This window comes from Mus musculus, chromosome 6, assembly GCF_000001635.26.
Source record: "Mus musculus strain C57BL/6J chromosome 6, GRCm38.p6 C57BL/6J".
Taxonomy (NCBI): Eukaryota; Metazoa; Chordata; class Mammalia; order Rodentia; family Muridae; genus Mus; species Mus musculus.
The window spans coordinates 97,012,967-97,040,612 of NC_000072.6; the positions used below are offsets into that span (position 1 = coordinate 97,012,967).

The window sequence follows — 27,646 nt, forward strand, 5'->3', positions numbered from 1 at the left end:
GCGCGGTTTTACTTGTTCAGCATAGAGTTGGCAGTATGTGATCTGGCAGTGAGGAGAAGTGTCTGGATGATAAGCTGCAGCCTGTGGTTTGTAAATAAAGATGAAATGTCAGGGATATAGCTCAATGGTAGAGGGCATGAGGTGATAGCCTCGATCCCCAATACTAGAGAAAGAGAGGAAAAAAGCAATACTGAACATTTGCCAATGCTGTAGTCACATCCTCTTCCCGCACTCAAAATCTCATGTTACATCTGGCTCCAGTGAGCACTTTCATCCACATATGCTCTGGCCTCCAGTAACCATACAACAGACTTTACCAACCTGCCTTTGGTCAGGAGCTAAAATCTTTTAGCATCTTAGAACTCTGAGATGCACGGGCAGAGTCAGGCCATAGTGATTAGGTTCTAGCTTTCTGGGCCTGTTGTGATACATAGCATCATGGATGGTGGAGATCAAGGGCTTCTTCGTGGTGATTGGGAGACAAATAAAAGGCCAGAAGGGGAACTACTTCCAGGGGTGATGGGGAACTTGGGAGAAATAAGGGGCAACAATGAAGAGAAAGAGAAACATCACATTTTCTCTCATGTACAGAATGCGCTTAAGGACACCTGTAGCACCTGCATAGATGCAGATGTGACTTGAAAGCAAGAAGGGCTATTTGCAAGGAAGAAAGGGGCGTAACGAGAAGGTGAAAGGGTTACTAGAGGGTAGTGGAGCAGCAATTATGAACAAAGCACAATAATATATAATCATGACAATTACGTCATGGGACCTGTTGTTTTGCCCAACGCTACAAAATTAACTTTAAATGGCAATGTACAGACATGAATTTCACTAGAAATTACCAGAATAACTGTCTCTCCTGGTTTCAACACACTTCCCTCTGAGGCCCATGAAAATGCACAGGTTACCCCTGCTGTCTCTTTACTTTGCACAGGTTCCCCCCTCTCTTTACTTTGTCATTTCTTCTCTTTCCTCCTTAATTATGTCTATGGTTCAGCATATTTTCTCCTCAGAAAGGGTCTTAAGTTACCTGAAAAGTCCTCTCAGGACATCCCTGAGTCAACTGAGATCTAAACTCGACCCTGAGTTTCAGGGAGCTACAGGAATATCTGCCGTCAACACAAAGTGCTATTGACTTCCTGACATTCGGAGAAAAAACACTACTACTACAGAAGCACCCGGAAAGTAAAAGCTTAAACTCAGAAGAGAAGCCAGGAAACACCTTGTAAAGGGGCCCAGAACAGCCCTGCTCCAGCATAAGCCATTAGACACTGTCCGTCCGTGGCTCAGCCTCGCCAGCCGAAGCGCTTGTCAATCACCTGTGGCTAACGCGTGGACTCTGCTGTGCCGAAGTGTTTTATTAATTGATCTCAGCAGTGCATAATGAGCTTAAACGGCTTACCTGCATGTCCCCGGAGGTGCTGGCTCGAGGCGGACATCAGCTTACAGCAGACCATTAACACATAGGTCAGAACCAGCCAGCGTGACAGCAGCACCCACTTAGCACAGACTCTCATCCTGGGGAGAAACAGGAGCCCAGTCAGTGAGGACAAGGAAGGCCAAGCTCTCTGGCCATCCCCAGGCAGGGAAGCAGAGAGAGACTGATGAAGAACCTCAATGTGTCCTTCATCCTCTCTCCCCCAGGGAAAACTGCAAACCCATCAAACTTCCATTTGCCCTGCACATTGACTTGGGTTTCAACACATGTCTTTCGTAATTAAGAGTTTTCTGAGTTAACATCACACCATCGTGAGAGTCTGCATAGGAATCCCCAAGGAACAGCTGAAGCTACCCTGACGAAGCCTGGGCTCATAGTCTACCTTGTCTCAAAATGTAGATGGAGCAAGCTAAGTGTGAACAAGAGCCATTCTCAAATAGACTACACAAGCTCTCTCTGCTAACATGCACATAAAACTGTGCACATGTAGCCCTAGAGCTCTGGGCTTCTCTGCCTGTAGATTAAGATCCTCTGGTCCTGAAGATGTGATTTCCACTTCATTACACAAACCTCAGAATTAGGTGGGGAGAACTGCCAGTCTAAAGATTTTCTTTTCGGGCATGGGGACTCACGCCTTAATTCCAAGACTCAAGAGGCTGAGATAAGAGTGTCACTGAGTTCAGAGTCAGCATTGGTTATCTGATGTCCAAACTAGCCTGGGCTACTGAGAAAAGGACCACTATCAAAAACTGGAACAAATGGAAGTGAAAATAAATTGTCATCACACGGATGGACAGTTTTTAAAGAGTTCTCTAAAGTAATTCCATTCACAAGTTAGCTACACCCTTCACTCAAAAACAAATTGAATGAATGAAAAGAACATCAGGGGCTAAAGAGATGGCTCAGTGGGGATGCCAGCAATTGTGCAAGATGAGGACTTGAGTTGGTATCTCAGCATCGAAGAAAAAGAAAAGCCAGATGTGGGTGTACACACACACACACACACCTGTAACCCCAGTGCTGTGTGAGGCAGAAATGGTAAGACCACTGGGACTTGCTGGGTCCCAGCCTAGCTCCAGGTTTGGTCAGAGACTCTGTCTCAAGGGAATAAGGCAAAGAATGGTACAGCAGGAAAGTCAGTGTCCTCTTCTGCATGTGTGCAGACAGGCATACATTCTTGCACACTCATGAGCACATGTATAGCACACCTACACACACACACATACATGCATGAAGGCACACATGCACACATGCATGCACACATTCAGGAGGAAAATGGACTACCAGAATGCTTTTATTCTGAGCTCCTAATTTTATGACTTTTAAATATTGTAAGGAAATTAAAGTTGACTCATATTTTGTTCTACTTTGACTTTTACAACATTTTGAAAAAAGGCATGTGTGTGTGTGTGTGTGTGTGTGTGTGTGTGTGTGTGTATGCGAGTGTGTCATGTTAGTACAGATCTACTAATGCTGAAGTTACAGGCAGTTGTGAGCTTCTATGTAAGTACTGGAAACGGAGCTCAGGTCCTCTGTAACACTAGCGAGCGCTCTTTTCCCTCCAGCCCCTCAGTTGGCTTGTACAACAAAAGTCAAAGCCCTTAGCAGGTGCATACTTGTGTCTGCCTGCACATGTCTCCTACAGCGGACCACAGGAAGCCTTCTCCATGCTCAGCCCCACCTTAGAACTCTGCAGACTGACTCACAGACACCCAAAACAGTGGATCTCCAAGTCCCTCCCAAAAATTAGGGTAGCATTTGCCTACCACCAACGTACTTCCAGTATAACAGCATATTTCCTGTATAGCCCCACGTCTCCTCACCACAAACCACTTGCACAAGCACACACTTCCTCTGTAACAAACAGCACCCCTCCTGTACAACCACATATTTCCTCCATAACCACACCACTTCTGCAAACTCCCACCTCCTCTGTATATCTCCCATATACCACTTCTATATACCTTCTGTATACCTCCTCTGTATATCTCCTCTGTATATCTCCTCTGTATATCTCCTCTGTATACCTTCTGTATACCCCCTCTGTATACATCCTCTATATACCTTCTGCATACCTCCACAAGCTCACCCATTTAGCATAACCTCTCACTAACTCTATTACTGCATACCTCCAATGTAGCTACATGCCTCCTGTGTAGCTACACACCTTGTCTTTAACCACAAACCTGTACAACCTCCTGTATAATTTCAGCCTTCTGTATGTGTGGACCACAGGAAGCCTTCTCCATGCACAGCTCCTGTGCAGCTGCATACCTCCTGTACAATACCTTCTATAGAACATATATAGATATACCTCCTGTGAAACCACACAACTCCTGAACACTTTAAAAATCATCCCTAGATTATGTGTGATTCCTCAAAAGATATAAAAGCTACAGAAATAGCTGCTCTTCTGTGATGTCTGGGAAATACTGAGAATTGTAAAAGCCTGTGTATGTTGATGCAGCTGCAGTTCTTTACAAATAGTTGGTCAATCCAAGAATGCAGAGTTCATGGGTTAGTAGGTCAACTCTATGAAAAACAAAAACTCTTGGGCAGAGGATAAACCGGCCAAGTGGGATTGGGTTACTATTTGGGTAACACTTGGGAAGAGTCAAAAGAAAAGGCCTGCAGGATGCCAGCTGCCAGTCTACCCTCAGGTACCTCAACCAGAGCTGGTATTCCATTCCTGGGAACAGCAGCATCTCAGGCTCCGAGGCTCCAGCAAGTACTCCCAGACCCAGGATCTGCCCCATCCCTCCCCATCAAGACTCTCATATTTAGCCAGATGCGCCTTTTAGAGAAATGTCACATTGCTCATGGATATTTCGTGCATCTGAGCCTGCCTCTGAAGCAGCCAGGCCAAGATGAGATCCTAAGATCATCTCAGAAGCTGTCCAGGTTAGAGGTGACACATGGCATTGACTTCTTCTTGCCCTTTTAAGCTGTTTGCAAAGCCCCTTTGAACTGCTAAATTAGGGAACTAATTAGGGAACTAATATGTTCGAGTGTTCTCTGTTTGAATCACTGATTGCTACAAATTAGAAACCAAGGATCCTGCCTACAAGTGTTTCGTTTGTTTTGTCCAGCTTCTATATTATTATCATCATCATCATCATTGAGATAATGATGTCTCCAAATGTAGCCCTGGCTGACCTTGAATTCAAAGAAATCTTCCTCTGCCCCTGCCCCTGACCCTGCCCCTGACCCTGACCCTGACCCTGACCCTGACCCTGACCCTGACCCTGCCTGTACACCAGACACATTTGCACTACTCTTAAAACAAACTGGTTGCCTACATAGAAAATGTCCTGACTGAACATCAGAATCCATTTCCTTGAAAAATTGCTTCTGAAACTCTGAGGCTTACATTTCTGTGGACCAAGTGGGTAACAGCAGCTCCCTGGAGATGTGTCTCCATACCCCCACCACTGGCTGGGTATCTACCAACCCAACTTATAGATCTCTCAATTTTTAACCCTAGAATAAGAGGCAAAATACTCTGGATTAGTTAGATGAGTAACAGATGTGGGGGTTCCCAGTTAGGACTTAAATCACTATGCACAAGAGAGACTATTCCACTAAAAATTAATCAAGGGGCAGAAGGTATGTCACAGCTGGGAGAGTGCTTGCCTAGCATGCACAAACCCCACACAAAAACAGGCACAATGGTGCATGTCTGTTAGCCTGGCACCAAGGACGTGAAGGCAAGAGGATCAGAAGTTTTCAATCATCCTCAGCTAAATAGTGAGTTCAAGGCTATCCCAGATTACAAAAGATGCTGTCTCAAAAAAGAAAAATAGAAAGATCAAATATGAAATTTTCAATCTCTTTGTCTCCCTTAAGTTTTATACATAGTTGACAAATCATAGCATCTTAAATTAGTATGAGGTCCACACAGTGGTTTCTTCGTAACCTTTCAAGTCGCTGTTCTAGGGCTTAGGTCCCTTTACAACGTGCACTGAAGCAGAGGAGGTGGGGAAATTCTGTTTTCACACCAACCCTCCTAAGCAGAAAGGCAGAGTCCTGAGGACTCCTAAGTAAATGGCTAAAAAGAGCAGGCAATAGTACATCAAAAATAGAAGATTCGTTTTGCAAGTTGGGAGTCTGGTGTGGGTCCTCTGGTCATTGCTGGAGGTCCATAATATTAGAGTCCTGGGTTCAATTCTACACGGAGAGAGAGAGAGAGAGAGAGAGAGAGAGAGAGAGAGAGAGAGAACAGGAAGGGGAAAAAATAAAAAGATTTAACTGGTCATGTCCTCACCTAGAGGCCCAACTAGGAAATCAGTCCTTGGGATAATAGAAAACATGTCCTTGGTCTTTGTAATTGAAGTTGACATGGTATAGTACTGGCCAAGGACTCTCGGCCCCTAGAGGCTTGATGGGTACAGTCTCCTAGCCCTGTCTTAGTTTTAAACTACTCTTCCAAAGAAATAACACTCCTATCACAGAGTTTACCTGAACAACTAAGTTGGACAGAGGGTGTGTGCACTGCATTGAACTTCAAGCCAATTAGCTGGGATCTTAATTACACCTGCAAAATCCCTTTATCTTTCCCCTGTGCTTGGAATCTACTCAAAGGAGAGAGCTCCATGGTAGCCATAGTAACACCCACACTCTGGAGGGGACTGCACCAAACTGGCTTCCAAAGGTATCAATGCTGGGCTGCCCCATCTTTTGGTCCGCTTCTCTGATCCCAGCCTATGTGTAACCAGTCTCTGGTTCACTTTCCTCTGTTTCATATCATCCTGAATGGTTTCAATTTTCCTGCTAAACCCAAACAGGACCCTAAATCAGAAGTCTGAGAACAGACATTCCAAATCCCAGGCCGTGGTTCCTTGGCCAGAATCTCACAGCAACAGTTCTAGATACCATATTTCTCTGCTCCTAAAACAAATGTTTGCTAAACACAGCTGTGACTGCTGGGCACGGTGACAATGTGCTCTAACCAGCACTGGAGAAGCAGAGGCAGGTAGCTCTGTGAGAATTCAGGGCCAGCCTGGTCTACTTAGTGAGACACTCTCCCTACCTTATTCCCCACCCCCAAAAAAAATACTGTGATTCCCTATTTAAGTGCCAGGGTTGAGTAGTGAGGGTGGGGCAGGGGAGTTATTCACACATACTTCTGTGTCTCCTTATCTTCTCCCAATGGAATGTTCCAGAGTGCTTCACACACTGAGACGACTTCATTTCAAAGACAGTGCTAACATGAAAAGAATGACAATTACCCCTTATTTTGATCTTTCTTGATTTTTTTTTCAAGAAAGGGTTTCTCTGTGTAACAGCCCTGGCTGTCCTGAAACTTGCTCTGTAGTCAAGGCTAGCTTCAAACTCAGAGATCCTCCGGCCTCTGCCTCCTGAGTGCTGGAATTAAAGGCCTGCACCACCACTGTCTGGTTTGACAATTTTACACACACACACACACACTAATTCTTTTTTAATGGCTTTCAGAACTTCATCAACTCTTGGCTTCCTGGTGTCTATTAAAATCATTTTAATTATTTTACCTTGGAGAGTTCACAGTATATGGTTCCAGTCAAACACTGTTACTCAAGAAGGTCCTGGAGAGTGACCGTGAATGTCCCTTTGTAACTGGGACCAATCATCTCTGCAGCCCCCCAAAACTTCTTGGGCTTGGAGGACCTGTCTTTAAAGGAGACAAAAGGGAGAAAAACAGGGATCAATTAGCATTTAAGGTTTCTAGGCGTAAAACAAGGCTCTCTACCACGACATCTGCAGCCTACAAATGAACAAACTCTTATCAGTAATGCTGACCATGGAGCAAAGAGGATTCAATATCCACTACCTAGCCACAAGCTAGTTCAAACAATATAGACAATTGTCTGTTTGCTTTTGTATATAAGTACGTGTTTGTATTTGGGTGTGTATGTAAGCAGGTACGCATGTGTGTGGGTGCATGCATGTAAGCAGGTATGCATGTGTGTAAAAACAGGTGTGCAGGAATGTGCGCATGCCCATGTGGATGCCAGAGGACAACCTCAGGTGTGGTTCCTTGGCTGCCATCTACCTTTTGGGTTTAGTTTCTTTTGTTGTTATTGTTTGTTCATCTGTTTCTGACAAGGTCTCTCACTGACCTGGATTTCTCTAAATAGCTTAGCCTGGCTGGCCAGTGAACCCCAGGAATCCATCTGTTTCCCCCTCCCCAAAGCTAGAGTTGCAAACACCATGCTAGCACATAAAACTTTTTTGTTTGTTTTGTTTTGTCTTGTTTTGTTTGAGACAGGGTTTTCCTGTGTAGCTATGGCGGCCCTGACGCTAAACACCCTCCTCTGTAAAGCAGGCAGGCCTCGAACTCACAGAGATCAGTCTGTCTCTGCTTCCTATGTTCTGGGACTAAAGGCATACACCATCATCACCTGGTGGAGCTTTTTATTTTTGTAGTGTGGGTTCTAGAGATCTATTTCAAGTCCCTTCCTGATCAACTGAGCAATCTCCCAAGCCCAGCACAATACAAATTTAAAATAGAAATGTGCTCAGCAGCAGCTTTTGGCAGAGAGACCCAAATCATCTAAGATACACAGTTTCACAGTCTTCATTTCCCTAACCTTTGGACAAAAAAGGACATCTGAGACCGTCCGTCCCAGGTGGCTGACACCTGGAATGACACTAGACCACTTCAAGGCTCCTTTATGAAAAAAATGTTAATGGGAAACACACACACACACACAAAGTCTTTTCAACGTAATTCATCCTACCAAGTTATAAAGAATTCAAGTAAGTCCATACTTGACACTCAATACCCCAAGTGCACCAGAACTATTTCACCAAACAGAATCAATAAAAAAAGAACTGAATGACCCAAGAGCCAGGAAAAGCCCAGTGGTCAGTGCTTGCCATGTATGTTCACTCCCAGCACTGCATAAAATAAAAAATACCTTTCTAAAACAAAGCCGCACCGCTTTGCACACTTCTGAGTGAAATACGCCCCTCCTCATAGTACAGAGAAAAACAACCAACCATTCTAACAAACTATTGGGTTTGACATTTCATAAATAATGATATTACAAACATCAAGATGATTTTCAAAATGCCACCTCACTACTTTGGGATCTTCTTGAACTTGTTACAAATGCACCACCAGGCCCAAGGTAGATATAGCTCTTCTTTAGATAATTCCCCCAGTTTGATGGGAGAACCTTTTAAGTAATAGACTTTGAGAGTCATGGGAAACAAAGAGAGTGCCAGGAACAATCCACTCCACAAAATGGAAATGGCTTTGAACAGCTGCATAAATATGAGTTACTCAGGATGTTCATGTCCTAGGTCTTTCCGACTTTGTGAGAGCATCTTTGTTGCCATGGCCACCCAAGGGCATGACGTGACCTTCCGCTATTGGAAAGCAATGCATCACATAATCTATCAGAGCCAACTCCTTCTCATACTGGAAACAAAGGTGACCTTTCCTACCTAATATTCATGTTGTTTTCTTCACAGGAGGAACCACTGAGCATTCTGTTTTCAATTCACAAACCAAAAAAAAAAAAAAAAAAAAGGACTGTCAGTGAAGACACCATGTGATTGAATAGTTCATATGCCAGACAAAGTACCCTGGGTTCAATTTTAGGATGCGAGGTGACTCACTCAGTCAGATTTTCTATATCTTGGGCAAGTTCTGAAAATGATGGACTCCTCCTTGTAAGCTTCATTATGATCAAGGCCATCAGATCACCTTGCCTGCCACATCAAGCCAACTGTGACACACTTCTTTCTGTAATCTAGGCTGGTTTCAGACTCACTATGGAGTCAATGATGACCTTTAACTTCTCATCCTCCTGCCTCCACCTCCCCAGTGAACTACAAACACACATCATCAAAGCCAGTTTTATGTGTGCGAGGGACCAAACTCAGAGCTTCTAGGCTTGCTAAGTAAGCACTCTACCGGCCAAGACACACACACACACACACACACACACACACACACACACACACCACATCACCCCACCCCGTCTAACATCACCATTGCCATCAATCAGCTTCAAAACTCATTTATTTTTAAAGGGTTTTCAGAATCCTCAGTGATGAGAGCTGCCCACACTGAGGCTAAGATGTTTAAAAATGGTTTACAGTGTCTGGCCATCCTCAGAAAGCACTGAGAAGACACAGACGACATTTGGGTGCTGAGCTGTGCCTCTCATCTCTCACCTGACACGGTAGCATTATACAGAGACAGGTGCCTGTACACAAGGAAAGAGGAGAATGTCTATTCATGTTTCCCAATACTGAGAAACTTTGAGGTTTCCGGGCAGAAGAGACTATTCTTCAGATGTTTAATTTATTTCCATGTTACACAGCAAAGAATGCTGCCTGCCCTTGATTTCTTATCAAGGAAATAGAGAGGCTGTGCCTCGCCTTTCTCTTGATCTACCTGCCTTCCCTGTTAACGGGGTGAGCTCCCAGGGGAGTGATTCCTTCTGAAGATGGCTGCTCACTCGGAGTAAGCACCATCAGAAGCGCTTGTGCGGCACCTCCTCCAGCACTCATGTCAATCTCTAATGCATCCTGAGTTGTTGGGTTTTTTTTTTTTTTTCTAAAACCCTACACACTAGACATGCATCAGCTCCTTTTTCAAATGGGCAGAGTTACCTGATACCTGGATTCTATCCAGAAAGAAAACTCAGACGAACTCGGGCATTTGGGGCATTTGGAATATAAGCACTCGGGTTTGCTTACGAAAATTATCTGGATCATAAAGACCAACCAACCCCACACACACCTAAAGAAAGAGGAAGAATTACTCTGGGCAATTTGCATAATTCAATGGAAGAATCTCTCGTCATTCTCAGGATGAGCCCTGTCCACACAAACAGCTATAGATTAAATGACAATCAGAAAACCTGAATGGAGGATATGAAGCACAATGTTGAATAAGCATTCAAACTCTCCGTTGTAAACTCCTCATCTTGATTGCATTGCAGTTCAGAAATGTCGTTTTTATAGAAAACTATGCTCTGAACTATTACAAAGTAAAGGGATGAATACTTACAGCTCACTTCAAATGAATCCAAGGAAAAGAAAGAAAGAAAAAGGAGAGAAGATGGAAACGGGTATGTGCAGGAGGAAGAGGGTGGGGTCTGAGGGAAGATAAGAAGGGGAAATAAGTGAGTGAGTGAATGAATGAACGAATGAATGAATGAATTGAATGATGAGGAGCAAGCACAAGGGAGGACTTTGTACTATTCTTTCAATTCTCCATTGTTAGAAACATCAAAACAAGGCATGCACTTAAAAGGCTTCCATTTATCAGATATGTTAAAAAAATTCTTGACACTGTGATTATCTTTTCTAAGCAATAAGAGTTCATAGCTTGAACACTGTAGTTAATCCTTCAATCACCAAAGGAGGCCTGATTGTTTTATTGTTTTAAACTCTTACTGGGCCAGCAAGATGGTTCAGTGGGCAAAGACCCTTGCTGCCAAGTCTGATAACCTGCGTTTGATCTCTGGAACCACATGGAAGGAGAGAACTGACTTGCCCTCAGACCCCTATGTACATGCTGTGATGCATGCATATATGTTACATATGTGTTACATACATACATACATACATACATACATACATTTCATATATATATTAATAAATCAACCAGCAGAATAATATTTGATTAAATAAATAACTTTTACTGCTAGGCATGGTGAAATACATATGTCTGCAGTGCCAGCACTAAAGAAACAAAAACAAGATTCAGGGACATCTTTACCACATAGTGAACTCCAGGCCAGCCTGGGCTACATGACAATCTGCCCCCAACCTCCCCTAAAAAGCAGACTCTTAGACAGGATCTACCATAGACCAAACACACAAACACTGAGTTAAGCATTTTAAAATATTAACGTCCCCTGAATATGGTGGTACACACCTTTACTTCCAGCTACTTGGCAGAATAAGACAGAAGGATTCAAGTTTTCAGGCTAGCCTGGACTACAAACGACTCTGTGATAGATAGAGTAGAGTTAGAATGGTCCTGGGGCCAGATTGGTGGCAGATTACTCTCCTGGCATAAATAAGGCCCTTCATTCAGCCCCCTGTGCTGCAAAACAAACAAATGAATGACTGAGCATTCACTCCAAATTAGGGCTTATGTCTGCCTCCTTGTGGCATGGAAAGGACAAGAGACTTGACCAAAGTCACTCGGCTAGGACACACATGAGCTAAGATTCCCATTCTAGCCGCCTGGCACAGAGATGCCAAATGTCTGAAATCTACTAGACTATAAACTCACCAACACATTCCCAAAACGCGTGCAGCTCTTCCCACATGTTTAAAGTCCACTGAAAATCAAGCCAGGTTTCCTTGGCCCCTGAAGACACTGAACCACAACCTCTGGGACTCGGTCTGCAGTCCCTGGCTTAGGTTCACAAGGGTTTACTCGGATCTCAACATATTAGTTCTGCTTTGTCTTAAACGGCTGCTGGAAGACAGTGAGTCGGGGCTCTGATATGCAACAGATTCAACGAAAGGTGCCCAGCTCCACAACACAAATGAAGGTAAAACCTGCAAGAATTACACAATCTGTGTCACCATTTCATCAAACTTACAAGAGCCGCTGGCTGCACTTCTGATCAGAACGCTACATCAGTTCAGTGGAAATACACCAGAGCTGAATGGTATGTAAGGAGACGACTGAATGACTTCTGTTGGCCTCTGTGAAGAGATCCAACACCAGAACTAGAATAAATAAGTAGCTAATGAGGCTTTCTCTTCTGTGCGTGCACTTATATTCATTACCTGCTACGGTCTCATCCCGAAGCATTTTCACATGAATCTGGCAAGGCAGAATCTCGCTTAGTTACAAGACATCCATTTGAGCCGCCTCTCCTGCTGGCCACTGGTGGGGAACGTCTCCAAGGGCCTCTTGCATCAGCACCAGAGTGGTGAGGACACAGTCATTAGCTGTTTACAGAATCACCACAAGGTCCGCTCTGACCTCCAAGGATGGCATCTACTGGGATGGCCAGGTGGCTTCTACTCACAGCCCTTGGGTACCAGGTGCGAGGCGGAACAGTGCTAACCACTGTTGTTAAGAGGCAAGTTGCTGTGGAGTCTCCCAGTGTGATAAATCACCTTTCTGCTCTTGTTCCTGCTCAAGACAGAAGATGATGGGGTGGAAAAATATTTTATAAATGCCTCGGTTTGGGGAGCCCAAAGGGATCTTATGAGTGAAGGAGGGGCAGAGGGGAGACAGTCTTGTGAGTAACTACTAGACACTGTCTCTGGAAGGGAATCTGCCTACACAGAAGGACCCATCAGGCCTCCAGACAGAAACAAGGAAGGATGTTTCTATTTTCAGATGCTCAAAAAAAAAACAAAACAAAAACAAAAACAAAAACCAACAAGTGCATTGGATGTCTTTGCTGATTTGCCCCCAGCTTTTCCACCTAAGAATACATGGCCAGTGGAACCCTTTCTCTGGCAAATTTATTCTGAAAGGAAACAGGAATTAATGACCTCCTTAGGCCGAAGCATGTGCTGATGAAAGCTACAGATCATCAGTGACTTTGACCAGTGTGTTACAAATGGTGCTTCATGGCTGAAGCCTCCACCAGCCTCTCGTTTATGATTATCACACGATGCGTGGAATTACTTCGCCATTAGAGTATGGGCATCGGCTACATTAAAATAGCCTGCTTTTCTGCCAATATGTGGTAGAGGCATGCCACAAATTGCCTTTTTATGGCTTCCTTAAAAACATCAATGAAGAATTTACTACTGGATCATTTTACAACATACTCAAGTACATTGTAAATGAGCCATTAAAGACAATAACCGTGTCTATTAAAAATTAAAGAATTTTATAAATGGCATTTTAATTTCATATGTTATCAATACCTTCTGTTCTGAATGATGGGGTAGAGTTCTTGAAGAAGGCTCTTCTAATTGGAGCTGAATTAAATTAATTAACTATACATGCCATGTCCCTTGTATGGCTTGTGCTCTGATTTTAAGACCTGAGAAATTTCTAACTATGCCACTTCTTCATTTCCATCAGGTGGTATTCCTGTCTAAAGGAGATGGGATCAAACCCTTTTCATCACTGAGAAAGCACCATTTTAGCCTTCAGGTGACCATGAGAAGCACAGAGCAGTTATCCTAAACAAGGATGCTGCAGTTGGAGCCAGAACACATGAAAAAGAGGAATCTGGTGAGGTACATAAAATAAAATGATCTCACAAAATCCAGTGTCAACCAGCACAGCTGCACGGCTTGTCATTCAAGCGAAATTAGCCAGGTCTGGGGCTGAGCAAATATGACCGGCGATGCCAGTGTAGCCATAAATCTCTTAAGGCCCAATTATCCTCACTGTAGAGGCTTGATTCCTTTTAATTAGACTAGTCTTTAATTGGAAATGTTCCTCTCATTTTTCAAATAACCAAAACAGAGTGACAAAGGTCTTTAGCTACCATCATGAAAGACCAGCATACCATGCATGTGGCCCGTGAGCCACCAAGCTCTGAACTTAATCCAGAAACTGCTTGGTATGATATGATCTCACCTCCATGTCAGGAATATTCACAACACCGAAGGAAGGTTCATAGCACCTTTAACAGTACCTCTGCTGCTGTAATCCTTCCCAGGGGTGGCTGGCAAACTGCTGACAAAACTATTATGTGACCTTCCAGGACAGAAGGATATGCTGTCCGTGCCCCTCACCCCCAAATCCCAATCTCTAGGATGCTGCCATGTAGCCTGCCATGCCAGGCTTTAAATATGCATTGGTTAATCAGGTAGCCCTTCCCACAAAAAAATGAACAGCACGTGACCAGGCTTCTCCAGATTCCTGTCAATTAGAATTTGACTAAGAGTCCAGTCAAGTGCCTTCCAGTCTTAGCGACTGATTGCACAGAGCATCGTCTAAGGGCAGTACACTGGGATTCCCTTTCAAAGACATCCTTGGACAGACCCTCATACTAAATTGCAGCATAGCTGGATAGCATAGCAAGACAAAGCCCATTGCAGACAATATTGGCCACTTTAATCCATTACCGGGATAAATGCTTCTTAGAGGCTTAATCTAAACCTCCATTACATTTTCAACTTTAAAATTACCTTTTGTTAGACAGGAGAGCCCTCTTGTGGACAAAGAAAGGAATTCTATTGCCTGCTAATGTTAACTGCCAATCTGAACTGTTATCATAATACACTTTAGTGTTTAATAAATCCATGCTTAAAAAACAGAATACAAATCATCCTTAAATAATATATGATATAATTTAAATAGCAATACCACAGAAAATAAACTCGCTACTTTTAAAAAGTCAAATCAATAAGCAATAGCTTATAAATAAAATGGCAATTACGTCTACCAAATTTCTACCCATATTAAACACGAGTGTCACATCATGCCATCTTTTCTGCTTCTCCATGGTACCTTTAAAACACAATCTCAGCGACAGTCTATCAAGGGTCCTAGGCTACTTAAGGATGCTCAAAATACCCGTATGTACTGACAATTCAAACGATAACAGCATGTTGCTCAGTAGGTCCCATAGGAATGTCTGCGTTTCTCTGAGGTTCTAACTGCCTCTAAGCATTCAGACTTTGGGTAACTTGATAAAGATCCTGCCAGTGTCACCCTTGAGGTGTATAGTGGCATTAGATTTGATTCACACATTGTGCAAGGACATGCTAGTAAGATTAGGAACAAAACTGCTTCCTGACTCCCCAGGAGTGACTATCTAACTGGAGACCACACACCTGCATGGAGCAGCTGAGGGAATAGTCCATTAAAGTAGTGGCATCTTTGGGGATAGTGAAAATTAAGCCCTGGACCTTGAAAAGATCAGCCAGGGCCCCCCAGAGATCCAGAAAAGAGGACAAGAAGAAAGATGGCAGCAAAGGAAGAGCTGGGAAGCCACAGGGCTTCCCGGGAGCGGATGAAGGGGTGTTAAAGTTGGCAAAGCAATTGGTGAAGGATATATTCAAGTCACATGGGCATCTGCGGCTCAGCTGTGTGGTCAACAGGTCACTTCTACAGGAGTCCCTTCACAAGCATGTCTGAGGAGCTCTTCTTATAAGAACCTGTGCCCTGTGCATAGAAGGAGAGACTTGCTCCCAGGAGTCCTGCGGCTTGTATCCCGGCACAAGGAAACAGACACCATGGTAAACAAGCTGAGTAAGGTCACTGTGGACTGGGAGAATTGCAGAGAAATGGGGATTGTGGTGGGACTGGGCCTGGTAGAAAGAGGCTGCTGGGACTTGACACTCTGGGATGGCCTGGCATCTCTAAGAAGGTACCTCAACATCAGGATGGACATGCGACCAAAGGAGGGAGGAAAAGGCAGTGGCTACAGTTAGTTCAGGAGCACCCAGGAATCCAGAGCAGAGGGAGCAAAGGCACAGAAGGAAAAGGCACATGGAAAGACACATGAATGTACATGGGAAGGGTACATGGGAAGGCACATGAGTGTACATGGGAAGGATACATGGGAGCTCAGGTAGCCCAGGCTGGCCTCAAACTCACTAGGTAGCCAAAGGTGACCCTGAACTCTGATCCTCCTGCCTCCACCTCCTGAGTACTGGGATTACAGGTGAGTACCTCCATATCCAGTCTGTGGGGTGCTGAGGGTCAAACCCAGGGCTTCGTTTAGTCTAGACAAGCAGTCTAACAAGTGACCAATAGTTCGGTTCCAAATGCGAAACGGGAGTATGAAATAGGAGAGAAATAGAAAGTGATTTAGTGTATGGATGGAGTTTATGGGTCAGAAATGGAATGAGTACTTAGGTGACTGGAGAAGCTGAGCCTCACTATTGGTTTGCCCCCCACCTCCCCATGGTCCTATCCCCCAACCTTTTATTAACTCTCTCTGGGACCACAATTTGTCTCACGGTATATCAGCAGACCTACCTATGACCTCAAGACATGAAGCCCACTGCCACCTGGCTGATTTTTAGATACACATTAAGATCTCAACAGAGGAACAAGAGGATGCATTTATTTGGCCAACTGTTTGAGCAGAGGGTACCAATGAATCAAGGTCTCCATGCTAGAGTCCTCTTATATACCTGCTCAATACCTCGGTCCCTCAAAGCAGGGGCAAACTAGCAAAATGCCCACAGGCTCAAGCCCTGAGTCAGGGTGCCAGAAAATGGTTTTTATCCTAGGGATATTTTCTTTTCTATAACAGAGTCTTGTTTCCCTTCACTTTTGTTACTAGGAAGCTCAGAGCCAGTTTTACAAAACATTTCCAAATGACAAAGACCGCTGCAAAAGCTATGCTGAACAGAAGATGCAGGCAATAGGTCCCACTGGACACAAGGATAGTGTCCTGGACAACTAGACTATGGCAAGGGACTGGGAGGAGTTGGAAGAAGGTAAATAAGGAATTGAAGAAGACCCAGTGCTTTTTGTGCAGAGAGCAAGAAGACGACACAATGGAACAGGAGACAGGGTGGACAGGGACCCCAAGGACACACGTTTGACAGCCCCAAGAGAGATCAATCTTGTCTAGCAGTAATCAATAACCAATCACTTTCTGTAAGATTAAGATCAACGCTTTGTGTATGATGCAGAAAAAAATGTTCACAGGCCCTAGAAAATACTGTGACCCCCTAGCTGATAGCTAGCTTCACACCTTGTTTAAGAAGAGGAGGGAAGGACTGGCGAGATGGCTGCGTGGGTAAGAGCACTGATTGCTCTTCTGAAGGTCCTGAGTTCAAATCCCAGCAACCACGTGGTGGCTTACAACCATCCCTAATGAGATCTGACATCCTTTTCTGGTGTGTCTGAAGACAGCTACAGTGTACTTAATAATAATAAATAAATCTTTAAAAAGGAGGAGGAGGAATCAAAGAATTCACCAATATGATAACAGAGCGACAGGTATAAGGGCCACTCACACACTGAACCATGTGGCATTTTGTCCTCAGAATAACAAACACTAGAAGGCAGCCATTTCTTGATCTTATGTTTGACTTTTTGTTTTCTTGAAATTCCTATTTAACAGAAGAGAAAAAAAAATTACATCCACCTATCAGACAAGGACCCCAAACAAGTAAGCAATAGACTTAGGTTTTCAAACAAGGATAGGGGTGCACCCCATGGGTTAGAAAGGGAGAGAAAAATAGAAAAGAGGTAAGAAGAAAGAAAAGAGGGTTGACACAGAACAGGAAGTGCTAGGCCAAGACCTTGGGAGTCAGTTCTGTGGAACACTCCAGAAGTCCAGCTTGGAACCCCTGGCTCCAACTGCAGTCCCTGAAAAAGATGGAGTTCTTGCAACTCTGGCTGCAATGATGGGGAAGACCCTCACGTGCCTCTAACTTTATGTATGCAACCTTTCTATACAGATGAACCACTCATCAGATACTGAGACAGTGGGGCCCTTGGCATTCTCAGAGTACCCCTTACGAAAGTCCCTCCTTGGGTGTGGCACCACTGGCTTAGGTCAAAGACTTGGGATCCATTCCTCTTATTCTCCATCTCAAAGGTGACCGTTCACGGGTTCTGCCAGATGGCCAAGTTTTTATCCAGAGACCCTTTCTTTGCTCTTGACCTAGTTCACAACTAAAATTTTACTGTAAACATCTGGGGCCCAGCAGGCTCATCAGAGGGGGCAGCAGTGTTGCCGTGGGGTTCAGCCACCCATGCAAATTCAGCCCAAGCCTAGTGACTCTCCTTGCTGGAACACGAGAGTTGGGACTGGGAGACAGCCTGTCATTGAGAACTAAGTTGTGGAGGAGAGAAGTATGCTTAGGAAGGCTGGGGAGCAGATTTCCTTCCCCCCCATGCAGGACAACAAAGAAACAGAGTTTGCAGAGACAAGACTGTCTCACATGCCCAAAAGCACGAAATGAAATGGGAGAGCAGGATCCAGGTCCCGTTCACAGACTTCCCTCGCTCTATCTGCACCCTTCCCTTCCACTCTATGGGAACTTCTTTAGCTAGTTCAAAAAGAAAAAACAAACAAATCCACCTTTGCTAGGCCTTGCTAGAGTAGGTGTGGGTGTTTCTAAATGAATGCATCCCCTTTGACAGACAGGGAAACTGAATCTCCCCCAGCACCGTCTCAAGGACACAAGGCTGAAGGGCAGAGATGGGAATTGTTTCCAAGCCTGTGGTACTCGAAGAACTCCGTCTATCCTCAGCAGCTGAACTTCACATAGAATTTAGAACTGAAGCTCATCGCATGCACGAGTCACAGGTCACATGCTCAAAGACATGAAGTAGTAAACACTCAATAGCCAAGCATACAACAATGGAGTTTGGATGAGATGAGTCAGGAGAGTGCCCTGTGAAATGTACCTGGACCACTAGGTGCTAGAATTCGCAACAGCGGGGGCCACTGCTGATTCCATAAGCAAGCAATGTCTGACTCTTCTCCAAGAGCCATCTACAAGTGGCTTCATTTCATCGTCCCCACACATTGAGAAGGGCCATCCCATTATCCCCATATTACAAAGGAGATTTGGACACAGCAATGCCATGGTTTGACGAGGATCAGCCATCAAGAGGAGTGGAGTTATAAACGCACACTCTAGCACCTACCTGCTTAACACTGAGAATATGACCTCCTTCGTATCCCAAAGTGTGTGTTCTATAATAGCTACAGTTACTGCTCCCTAACGGTAAGTAGGACTGGTTTCCAATACCTGAATTATTTCATGTCCCAACCACACATGCCAGAGAACTAGTTCTCAACTTTCCTAATGCTGTGACCCTTGAATACAGTTCATCATGTTGTGATTATTTTCATTTTCTACTTCATAACTGTAATTTTGCTACTGTCATGAATTCCAATGTAAATATCTGTGTTTTGCAATGGTCTTAGGGGACCCCTGTGAAAGAGATGCTCAACCTCCAAAGGTTGAGAACCTCTGCTCTAGTAAGCGCTGTCTTCTGGCTTTCTGCCTCTGTTATTTTCCATCTGTGTGCATTTGTCTTTGAATAGGAGCCTGAGAAGCAACTGTAAACTTGCTGAACATTCATGCGCTGCATGTGTATGAACATTCATACACAGACAAGAGGCTGACTTGTTCATCCCAAACACCATGCATGGGACAGCAACCAGCAAACCGATCTTGCCAGAGAAAACCTGACAACCAAGTTAGGAAAATCACTTCCCAACGTCTTTTCAATCTAATAGGTAATTTCAGACATCATTGGTTCCTCCAATCAATGGTCATTTCTATAATAGATGAAAGGAACAAAATAAAAAAAATTAAAAAAGAGAAAACCCAAGGTCGGAAATCCTGAGAGAACGTCCCCACTTCCTTATTTATATCTGGTTGAGACTGTGGCAGGCACAACGGGTTCACTCAGTCCGCAGTCCCCACACCTTCCTGAAGAGCTGGAAGCTGCAGGTACACACCCTCCACCAAACAGGAGCTCAGCACAGGCTTTGGAGGAAGGCAGATGGGGACTGGGGAGAGGATGGTTTCAATGGGGAAAGCAACTATCAATCTCAGCTCTACCTGAGTCTGAGGTCTTTGAATAGAATTCAGAAGTCCAGGAGCTAGGATCAGAAAGGAAATAAAGTAACATTCTAACTTCCCAAATCTCTCTTTGAAGTTCAGTATCTCCTCCTGTTGTAAATGTCGGCAACAGGAAGTATATGTGAGAATTGTACAGTCTCTACAACCAGCCACAAACAGGAACCCTGGCTAACTTTGATCTTCTTACAGTTTATTGCTAACACCGTCAAATGCATGTCTGTCAACAGCCAGGCACGTCCACAGGAATGGACCTGCTGTAATTGGATGCCTTTGGCCTGGACACCGTGAGCCTCCTGTTCCCTATCACACAGTCCCCCGGGGTTCCCCGCCACTGAGCTCCTGGTCAGTTGGCTTTCTTGGGATATGATGCGTTTATAGATTTTAAAATATAATCTTGGGAGCCAGGAAGATGGCTCAGTGGGCAAAGCGCTTGCTGAACAAACCTGGAGACTTGAGTTTGGATGTCTAGCACTCATGTAAATCCCAGGCAGGGCAGCACACATGTGTAATCCCTGAGCTGAGCTAGAAGGTGGTAGGGTCAGGGACAGGCCAGCCAGACTAGCCAAACTGGTAAGTCTCAGTTTCCATGAGAGACACTGACACACAAATACATACATACATACATAATACATACATACATACATATATACTAAATAAATAAATAATTAATTAATTAAATAAATAGTGAAGAGCAATAAAGATACCCAACAGCAACTTGTGACCTTTATACATACACACATGGGCAAGTGTACCAACACACACACACACACACACACACACACACACACACCACTCCTATACCCATACCCACAAAATATAACACTTGGAAAGCCAGGTACAGTGTCACAAGTTTAAGGCCAGCCTTGGCTATACAGTTTGTTCCCAGCCAGTCTACACTGCAGGGTAAAACCTTGTTTCAAAAGCAAAGCAACAGGGCTGATGAGACCGCTCAACAGATGAAGGCACCTGCCACTAAGCCTGATAAACACAAGTTTGATCCACAGGACCCTCGTGACAGAAGGAAAAAACTCATGTCCAGCAGCTTGTCTTTTGAGATACACACACACATATACACAAGATAGATAGATAGATACTGTCTTATTCAGGGTTTCTATTCCTGCACAAACATCATGACCAAGAAGCAAGTTGGGGAGGAAAGGGTTTATTCGGCTTACACTTCCATACTGCTGTTCATCACCAGAGGAAGTCAGGACTGGAACTCAAGCAGGTCAGAAAGCAGGAGCTGATGCAGAAGCCATGGAGGGATGTTCTTTACTGGCTTGCTTCTCCTGGCTTGCTCAGACTGCTCTCTTATAGAACCCAAGACTACCAGCCCAGAGATGGTCCCACCCACAAGGGGCCTTTCCCCCTTGATCACTAATTGAGAAAATACCTTACAGTTGGATCTCATGGAGGCCTTTCCTCAACTGAAGCTCCTTTCTCTGTGATAATTCCAGCTGTGTCAAGTTGACACAAAACTAACCAATACAGATACATACATACATACATACAAACAAGATACATACATACAAATACATACATACATATAAGATACATACATACAAGAGAGAGAGAGAGAGAGAGAGAGGAAGGAAGGAAGGAAGGAAGGAAGGAAGGAAGGAAGGAAGGAAGGAAGGTGGGTGTAATTTAAAGAAAAAAACTTTTAAGGAACCAAAAATTCACCATAGTTCTGCTTTGTTGACTCTCCAAAAAGGACCACACAAAATCACACACAGAAAGGGTTAAAGAACCTTCACTTCAGGAATTGCAAGCTTTGCTCCTTCCTCCTACCCATAGACTGACCCTGCCACCCGTCCATTCTGTAAGAAGCCTCAAAGTTAACCAGCAGATGATGTAATTATTTCTATATAAGACATCAACTTGTCATAAAAGTACCAGGAAACTGTTGCTGAATGCTTTTTCGATGGAAAACACACACACACAATTTGTCCTATACAGAGTCCCATCGTTTCAAGTGCCTCTTGCAGCCACTTTTCTGTAATATATTCCAACTTGCAAGTGTAGAAGTGGCCTCATTAGCCCCACAGAGGTCCTTCAGAAAGTCTATTTCAAAGCAAGCACCTCGGAAAGTTAGCCCGCAGTTGGAAAGCTGGTGCTATAAATACGCATGGCCCAGGGAAGCAACATGAGCTTGTCTCTGTGGCTGTTTCTTCAAGGAGGAAACCGGGAGAGCCTAAGGCCAGCTAGGGCTGCGAGTGAACTGTGGTGAGAAGGGAGCTGAAGTCTCTAAGATCCCCAGGATGACAAGGGTCAGAGGTCCAAGAACAAAGAGACCCTTGTCATCCTGAAAGAAATGAAGAAAATAAGCAGGCAAATGTTAACAAAGAGATTCATAAAAAGCTCGGAAGTGACCGCCGTGAGGGCTAGGATGAGACAGACCGGTGACAATGAAGCCACATCATCAGCATCAATGGGGCCTTGGTCTAGGACTCCCCACAGCAGAGCTTCAGACAAGGACGTGAGACAAAGATGCTTGGTATGAGCAAGGCGGCTGGACTCTACCAAGCCTCCCCACAAGAACAGAGATGCAGAATGGTCCTCCAGAGGCCGTTTATTCATCAGCTGTACCCCACCTAACACAGAGGGCTTCCCTCAGGAGCACTCACTACGGGCTACAGTAAGTGAACTTCTGGACTGCCTGCCCTAAGCGTGCCTCTGTATGTGAGGAGGCCCCGTGAGGAGGTGGGAAGGTGCTTGCTGACTTCTAGGGCTAGAATGAGACCCGCTGCTCTCCCTTGTAGCTTGTCAAAAATCAGTTAGCACTATAGAGATGTGCTGTGAGGTAAAAAGAAGTCTCTCCTACCCACGAATGTGGAACCTAAGCTTTCCCCTTCTAGAGGACCTTCCTCAGCACTGAATGTTTGGTTTCATCCACTCACTACCTAATTCTTAACCCTAATGTATGCTGGACACCAGCACACTGCAGTGAATAAGCCTGGGTAGTTATTCCTCTGTGTCTGTAGACCCTACAAATAAAAAATGTTAGCATTTCAGGTATCAACTGTTAAAACAGGAGATTAAAAATGACACAGGATAAAGATGGGGGCAGGGGACAGGCAGAGAGGGTGACTGGGCAGGTAAAGTCAGAGGATGTCCCTGGAGTTGGAATCTATAGGATGAGACAGCCTGGAGTACCATGGAAAAGGCATGATGAGGCAGAAAAGACAAACCCTGAGGTTCCCCGTGCAAAGATCACACATCAAGGCAGACTTCTATGAGGAGAGGAAATAGAACTCACTGTGACACCCAGGAGCTTACACCAGGGGATCCCACACCTCTGTGCAATTCCTATTTAGACTCTAATATGTTCTGTACCAGTCAACAGACAAGGACATGAGACAAAGATGCTTCTAATCAAACAAAATGTGTGTGTGTGTGTGTGTGTGTATGTGTGTGTGTGTTATCCACATATTCCTGAGCCCAGAATTTCAGTAGGCCTCATCCAAAGCAAAAACCCCAAACTAGATTTCTCTGCAAATAAATTGGTGGTGTCACGGGGGTGGGAGGCGAGCAGCAGAAGGTACTCGCTCTATCCAGACTTCTCTGTGGTACATCAAACCATGGCTACAGACACCAGAGAACCGAGCAGAGGAGCAACCAAAGGGAAGCTTCTATGGTGCCAGAGAAGTAGGTCAGAAAGAGGCTGGTATGAGCCAGCAGGCTGGATGCCTCTCTAGCTCACCCCAATCCCTCTTCTCCATCTTCTTCTGTGATGAAGGGACCTAAACCAAGCTGCCCTTATAGCTGGGTGTTTGTAAAGGGTCAAAGCATAAGTAGGTAATGTATCGACCTGAGATGAAGAAGGAACAAGAAGTGTAATATATGTGTGTGAAGTCACATAAGGTTTTAGACACTCAGTACATCAGATATGGAAGCCAATACAGTCACCAAGCTCCTCAAAGCAGCTACTGTCCTTCCTCAGAATAGCATCCCCAGGTCTCTCTCTCTTATACCTATGTCATGCACACTGATTCATGGACAAGAAAAACATGTGCTGATGTCACAAGTCCTTCCCTGAACGTTGCACCTGAGAATCTCACCAGCCAAGTGCTCTCTAGTTTCAATCATTTGGAGCCATTTAGTCTTGGAAAACTTGGTATGCAAATAAAAACAGGTATCAAAGAGCTCTTAACATTATCTACCAAAATCATGGGAAAAACATGTTACATGCATTAACTTAAGTGGATCTTGCAGCCGCCATCTGAGATAGAGCATTCCTTAAGGCACAGTCAGACATGAGAGATCCCATAGGGATCCCATAGGGATAGCTGGGATTTAAACCTGTGGGAGTCTAATGCCAGCATCCCTTTATGGACCCCAAGCTGTGGAGATCTGTTAAATCAGTGGTACCCAGAGCGAACTCTCCTTGGTGATGGATGGAGCTTAGGAGGTGCCAGGAACCTGGCTGTAGAGAAGACCATGGATCTTGAACAGAACTCAACTGCCCACTAAAATCCAGTTTCCAGACTTCATCACACCCAGTATGAATGAGTTTCACCAAAGGGATTCCAGCCTAGTGGAGGACAGGAATAGGAATGAAAGAAAGCTTGAAGAAACTGACCTTCCTCTGAATCCCAACATGGCCAGAGCAATTAAGGTGGAGGCAAAGATAGGTGCCCAGTGCTACTCCCAACATAATAGCTTTCTTTGCGGCTGGCTCCCTCTAAGTCATCTGTTTGGGACAAAGCCTCAGCCTTCAAATGAAAAATCGCCTGCCTCCTGATATGCATGTCAAGAAGGGAAAAAGGGTCAGGATGAGCTGAGCCCAGCAGAAAATGGGAGGTTCGACAAAGGGGGCTATTTTCGTTATGCTCCAAACTAGGAGAACAACAGAAACACGTGGGTCTCGAGGCTGGAGAACAAGGTTGGAAGCTACGAGGTGACAGCCAGTCAGACTGCTCAGTGCACATTGTTCATTTGTGTTCATCAAGAAGAACGGACCATCTTCCACAGAGGGCACGGGAAACACCGGTGAGAGGGAATTGAGGTTCAAACTATATGCCTCAGTAGTCAGAGAGTCTGCCCTCTCTAAATAAGTCCAGGGCTCCTGGCCCTGGTGAATTAAACCCCGGACTTCTTCAGGGCAGAAACTCTGTAGTGAGCAGCCAAAGCTTCAGTGAAACTGTGAAAAGTTCTGAAGAGCAATTGAAAAGAAACAAAAACTCAAAATTCTGCCAGTCACCAGCCAGTAAGTACCACACCAAGCCCGGGCAAAGTTCTCAGAGTTATCGTTCAGAAGCACAGCCAGAGATGTGAGAGTACACATCAGTCAGAAGATGCTGAAGAGAATGAGGTGGGAAGATCATGAGTTCAAGACTCGCTGGAACTAGACCCTGGAAATATAGCCCAGTTGGGAGACTGTTCACCTACCATGCATGAAGTCCTGAGTTTGATTCCCAGAACATCATAAACAAAGAACAGTGGTGCTTGTCTGCAATCCTAGCACTCAGGAGGTGAAAGCAAATGGATCAGTTACTCAAGATCACCCTTGGCTATGTAGTGAGTTCAAAGCCAGCCTTGGCTACAGGAAGCACCGTCTTTAAAACATAAGTTTAAAAAAAAATATGAGGGGAAAGGAGGGGTGGGGGAGGTGAAAAGAGAGAGAAGTTGTTCCAAGAACATTTCTGAAACTGCAACCCAGCCACCTGCCAGGGCTGGAGGCACAGCAGAGTGACTGACTATTCAGCGCCCAAGGCTATTTGGTGGCATTTCATCCTTGTGAAAAAAGACCACAGGACTGAGGTCTTTTAGTTGGTCCTGCTGAAGAGGCTGATGTCAGTACCTAGGGATCACAGCTGTCCCTTCATTAATTCTCCAGCATGTCACTCACTCCTGCAGTCAACCACAGAGACCCTAAGAAGCTGGTCAGCTGGTGAAGCCCAGGCTGAGAGTCCCCAGTCCTACAAGTCCCTGCAGAAGCAGGTAGGCTTCACTCAAATGCAAAAGGAAAGGGCCATACAAGGGCTTGAGCACTAGGCTGTCCAGGTCGCCTGGGCATGAGTGCTAGGATGTGCAGGTCCCGGGAGATAACCCTAAATACCTGCCTGTGAAGGTAACCCCAGCAAGTTCCTCGTACTCTCATTCCTTCTCCATAAAAGGGAATTGAGCTAAGGGCACAGCTCAGTTCCAGACACAGGTAACTTACAAGCTCTGTTGTGGGTAGAACCAGAGCTTGGCTTTGACTCCGCAACAGCATTTAATCCTGATAGAACCTGGCTAAGAAAGCTGAAGGTTAAGCTGGATAAATTCGAAGAACCCTCAGACAACCGCCTACACCATAGAACTTTCATGCTGAGAAGCAGCCACTCACTTCCTGACATTTGTGGAGCAGACATTCCTTGTGCTTCTACTTGGGGACCAGATCAGTGACGTTCAAACTTTAGCACTGAGAAGTCTTCTGTAGGGTGCATTAGGAAATGTTTTACTGGATTGTCAGTACTGAATTACGCCTCTCTCTCTCTCTCCCTCTCAAGCGCCCCCCCAACACATCTGTGTGTGTCTGTGTGTGTTCGCTCACATGCACAGTGTTGGGACTCCAGGCATTGGTAAAGCCATCCCCAGTGTGCTGGGGACTCCCACTCGAGTATTTAGACTTGCCCAGCAAACACTGCGACCAGCTGGACCATCACCCACCCCTCATTTTTCTTAATTCAGCACTTAATTCAACACACTGATTTCATCCAAACAAATCCCATATACAGCCATAGTCCATGGCACCACCATAATGATGTTTCCAAACATCACTCAAAGTTCTGATGCGGTGCTCCGGTACTTAACTGTTTAAGAAACACAACCGTTACTTCCTATGTGAAAATGGAGGATGGTAAAAGTTGGTCTGAAAAATTAATTCATTTCTAATTTCTCCAAAGAGAGTCGAAGGCTACCTTTCTCTTCTGAATTCACACTTCAGTGACTCTCCCCCCCCCCCAAATGCTAAGGGCGCTGCTCACATTCTGAGCCGCAAGCAGATACCACTGAGGCTTTAGAAGAAAGCAATTATGCCCAGGCGATCAATAAAATGAACTGTAACGATTAATCCTCCATAATCCATCTTCTTCCTATAGAGGACTGCATTGGAGTTTCTTGGCAGCATTTCCACATATCACAATCATCTTCGTCTAAGACAGAAACACCAAATAAAAAGCGGTGATAGCCATTTAGAATCAAACGCTCTTATCTGAGACATGCACACTCCCTGTCTCTTTTGATTGAGAGGGAAAAGGGAAAAAGATCTAACAAAGGCAACTGGTGTCCTGCACGGAGGTCAGCAAGGTCCCTGGGCTGGCTCCCTCACACCTCTCAGACCTGGGCTTGATCAACTGTGTCACCAAGGAAGAAATAGAAATGTAAAAGAGCGGGAGGGGTTTGGTTTGCCAGTGGGCCATACACAATATACACCCCTCCTAGGCTGAAACTACTGGCTACACCCTCAAAATGGGGTCCCCTCCCCACCACAGAGCATCGATCTGCATTGTGATATCCACACATCAATCATTTGCTCAATAAATATTTAGAAGTTTCCTATATACGGAACCCCACCACCCACTACCTGGCTTTTAAAATTAACCAGAGCACCAATAAAGAGGAGGGAGACATGGCTCCAAGTTTGCATGAGATCTCACATGGCATGACAGGGTAGGACCTCAGCTCCAAAAGGACAGAGCAGGAAGATGATGTGAACGGAGCAAGCCAGGACAAGCGCACAGGTGGGCCGTTCATGTCTGCAGGTTGCAGCTG

General features: G+C 44.9%; 1 protein-coding gene across 2 annotated transcripts in view; it reads right to left on the reverse strand.

Annotated features, from left to right (window-relative positions):
* The window catches only part of Tafa4 (TAFA chemokine like family member 4), a 229,206-nt gene that overhangs the window by 181,761 nt on the left and 19,799 nt on the right, over nt 1-27,646 (reverse strand). The window contains exons 1-3 of one of the 2 annotated variants that reach the window (XM_017321648.2): nt 11,682-11,953; nt 6,949-7,088; nt 1,406-1,521 (exon numbers count right to left, since the gene is read on the reverse strand). In XM_017321648.2, the coding sequence (XP_017177137.1) occupies nt 1,406-1,520 (115 nt within the window). In that variant the 5' untranslated portion in view covers nt 1,521; nt 6,949-7,088; nt 11,682-11,953. Of the gene's footprint in view, nt 1-1,405; nt 1,522-6,948; nt 7,089-11,681; nt 11,954-27,646 lie in introns of those variants that run through there. The other variant, NM_177233.5, reaches the window with a different exon arrangement.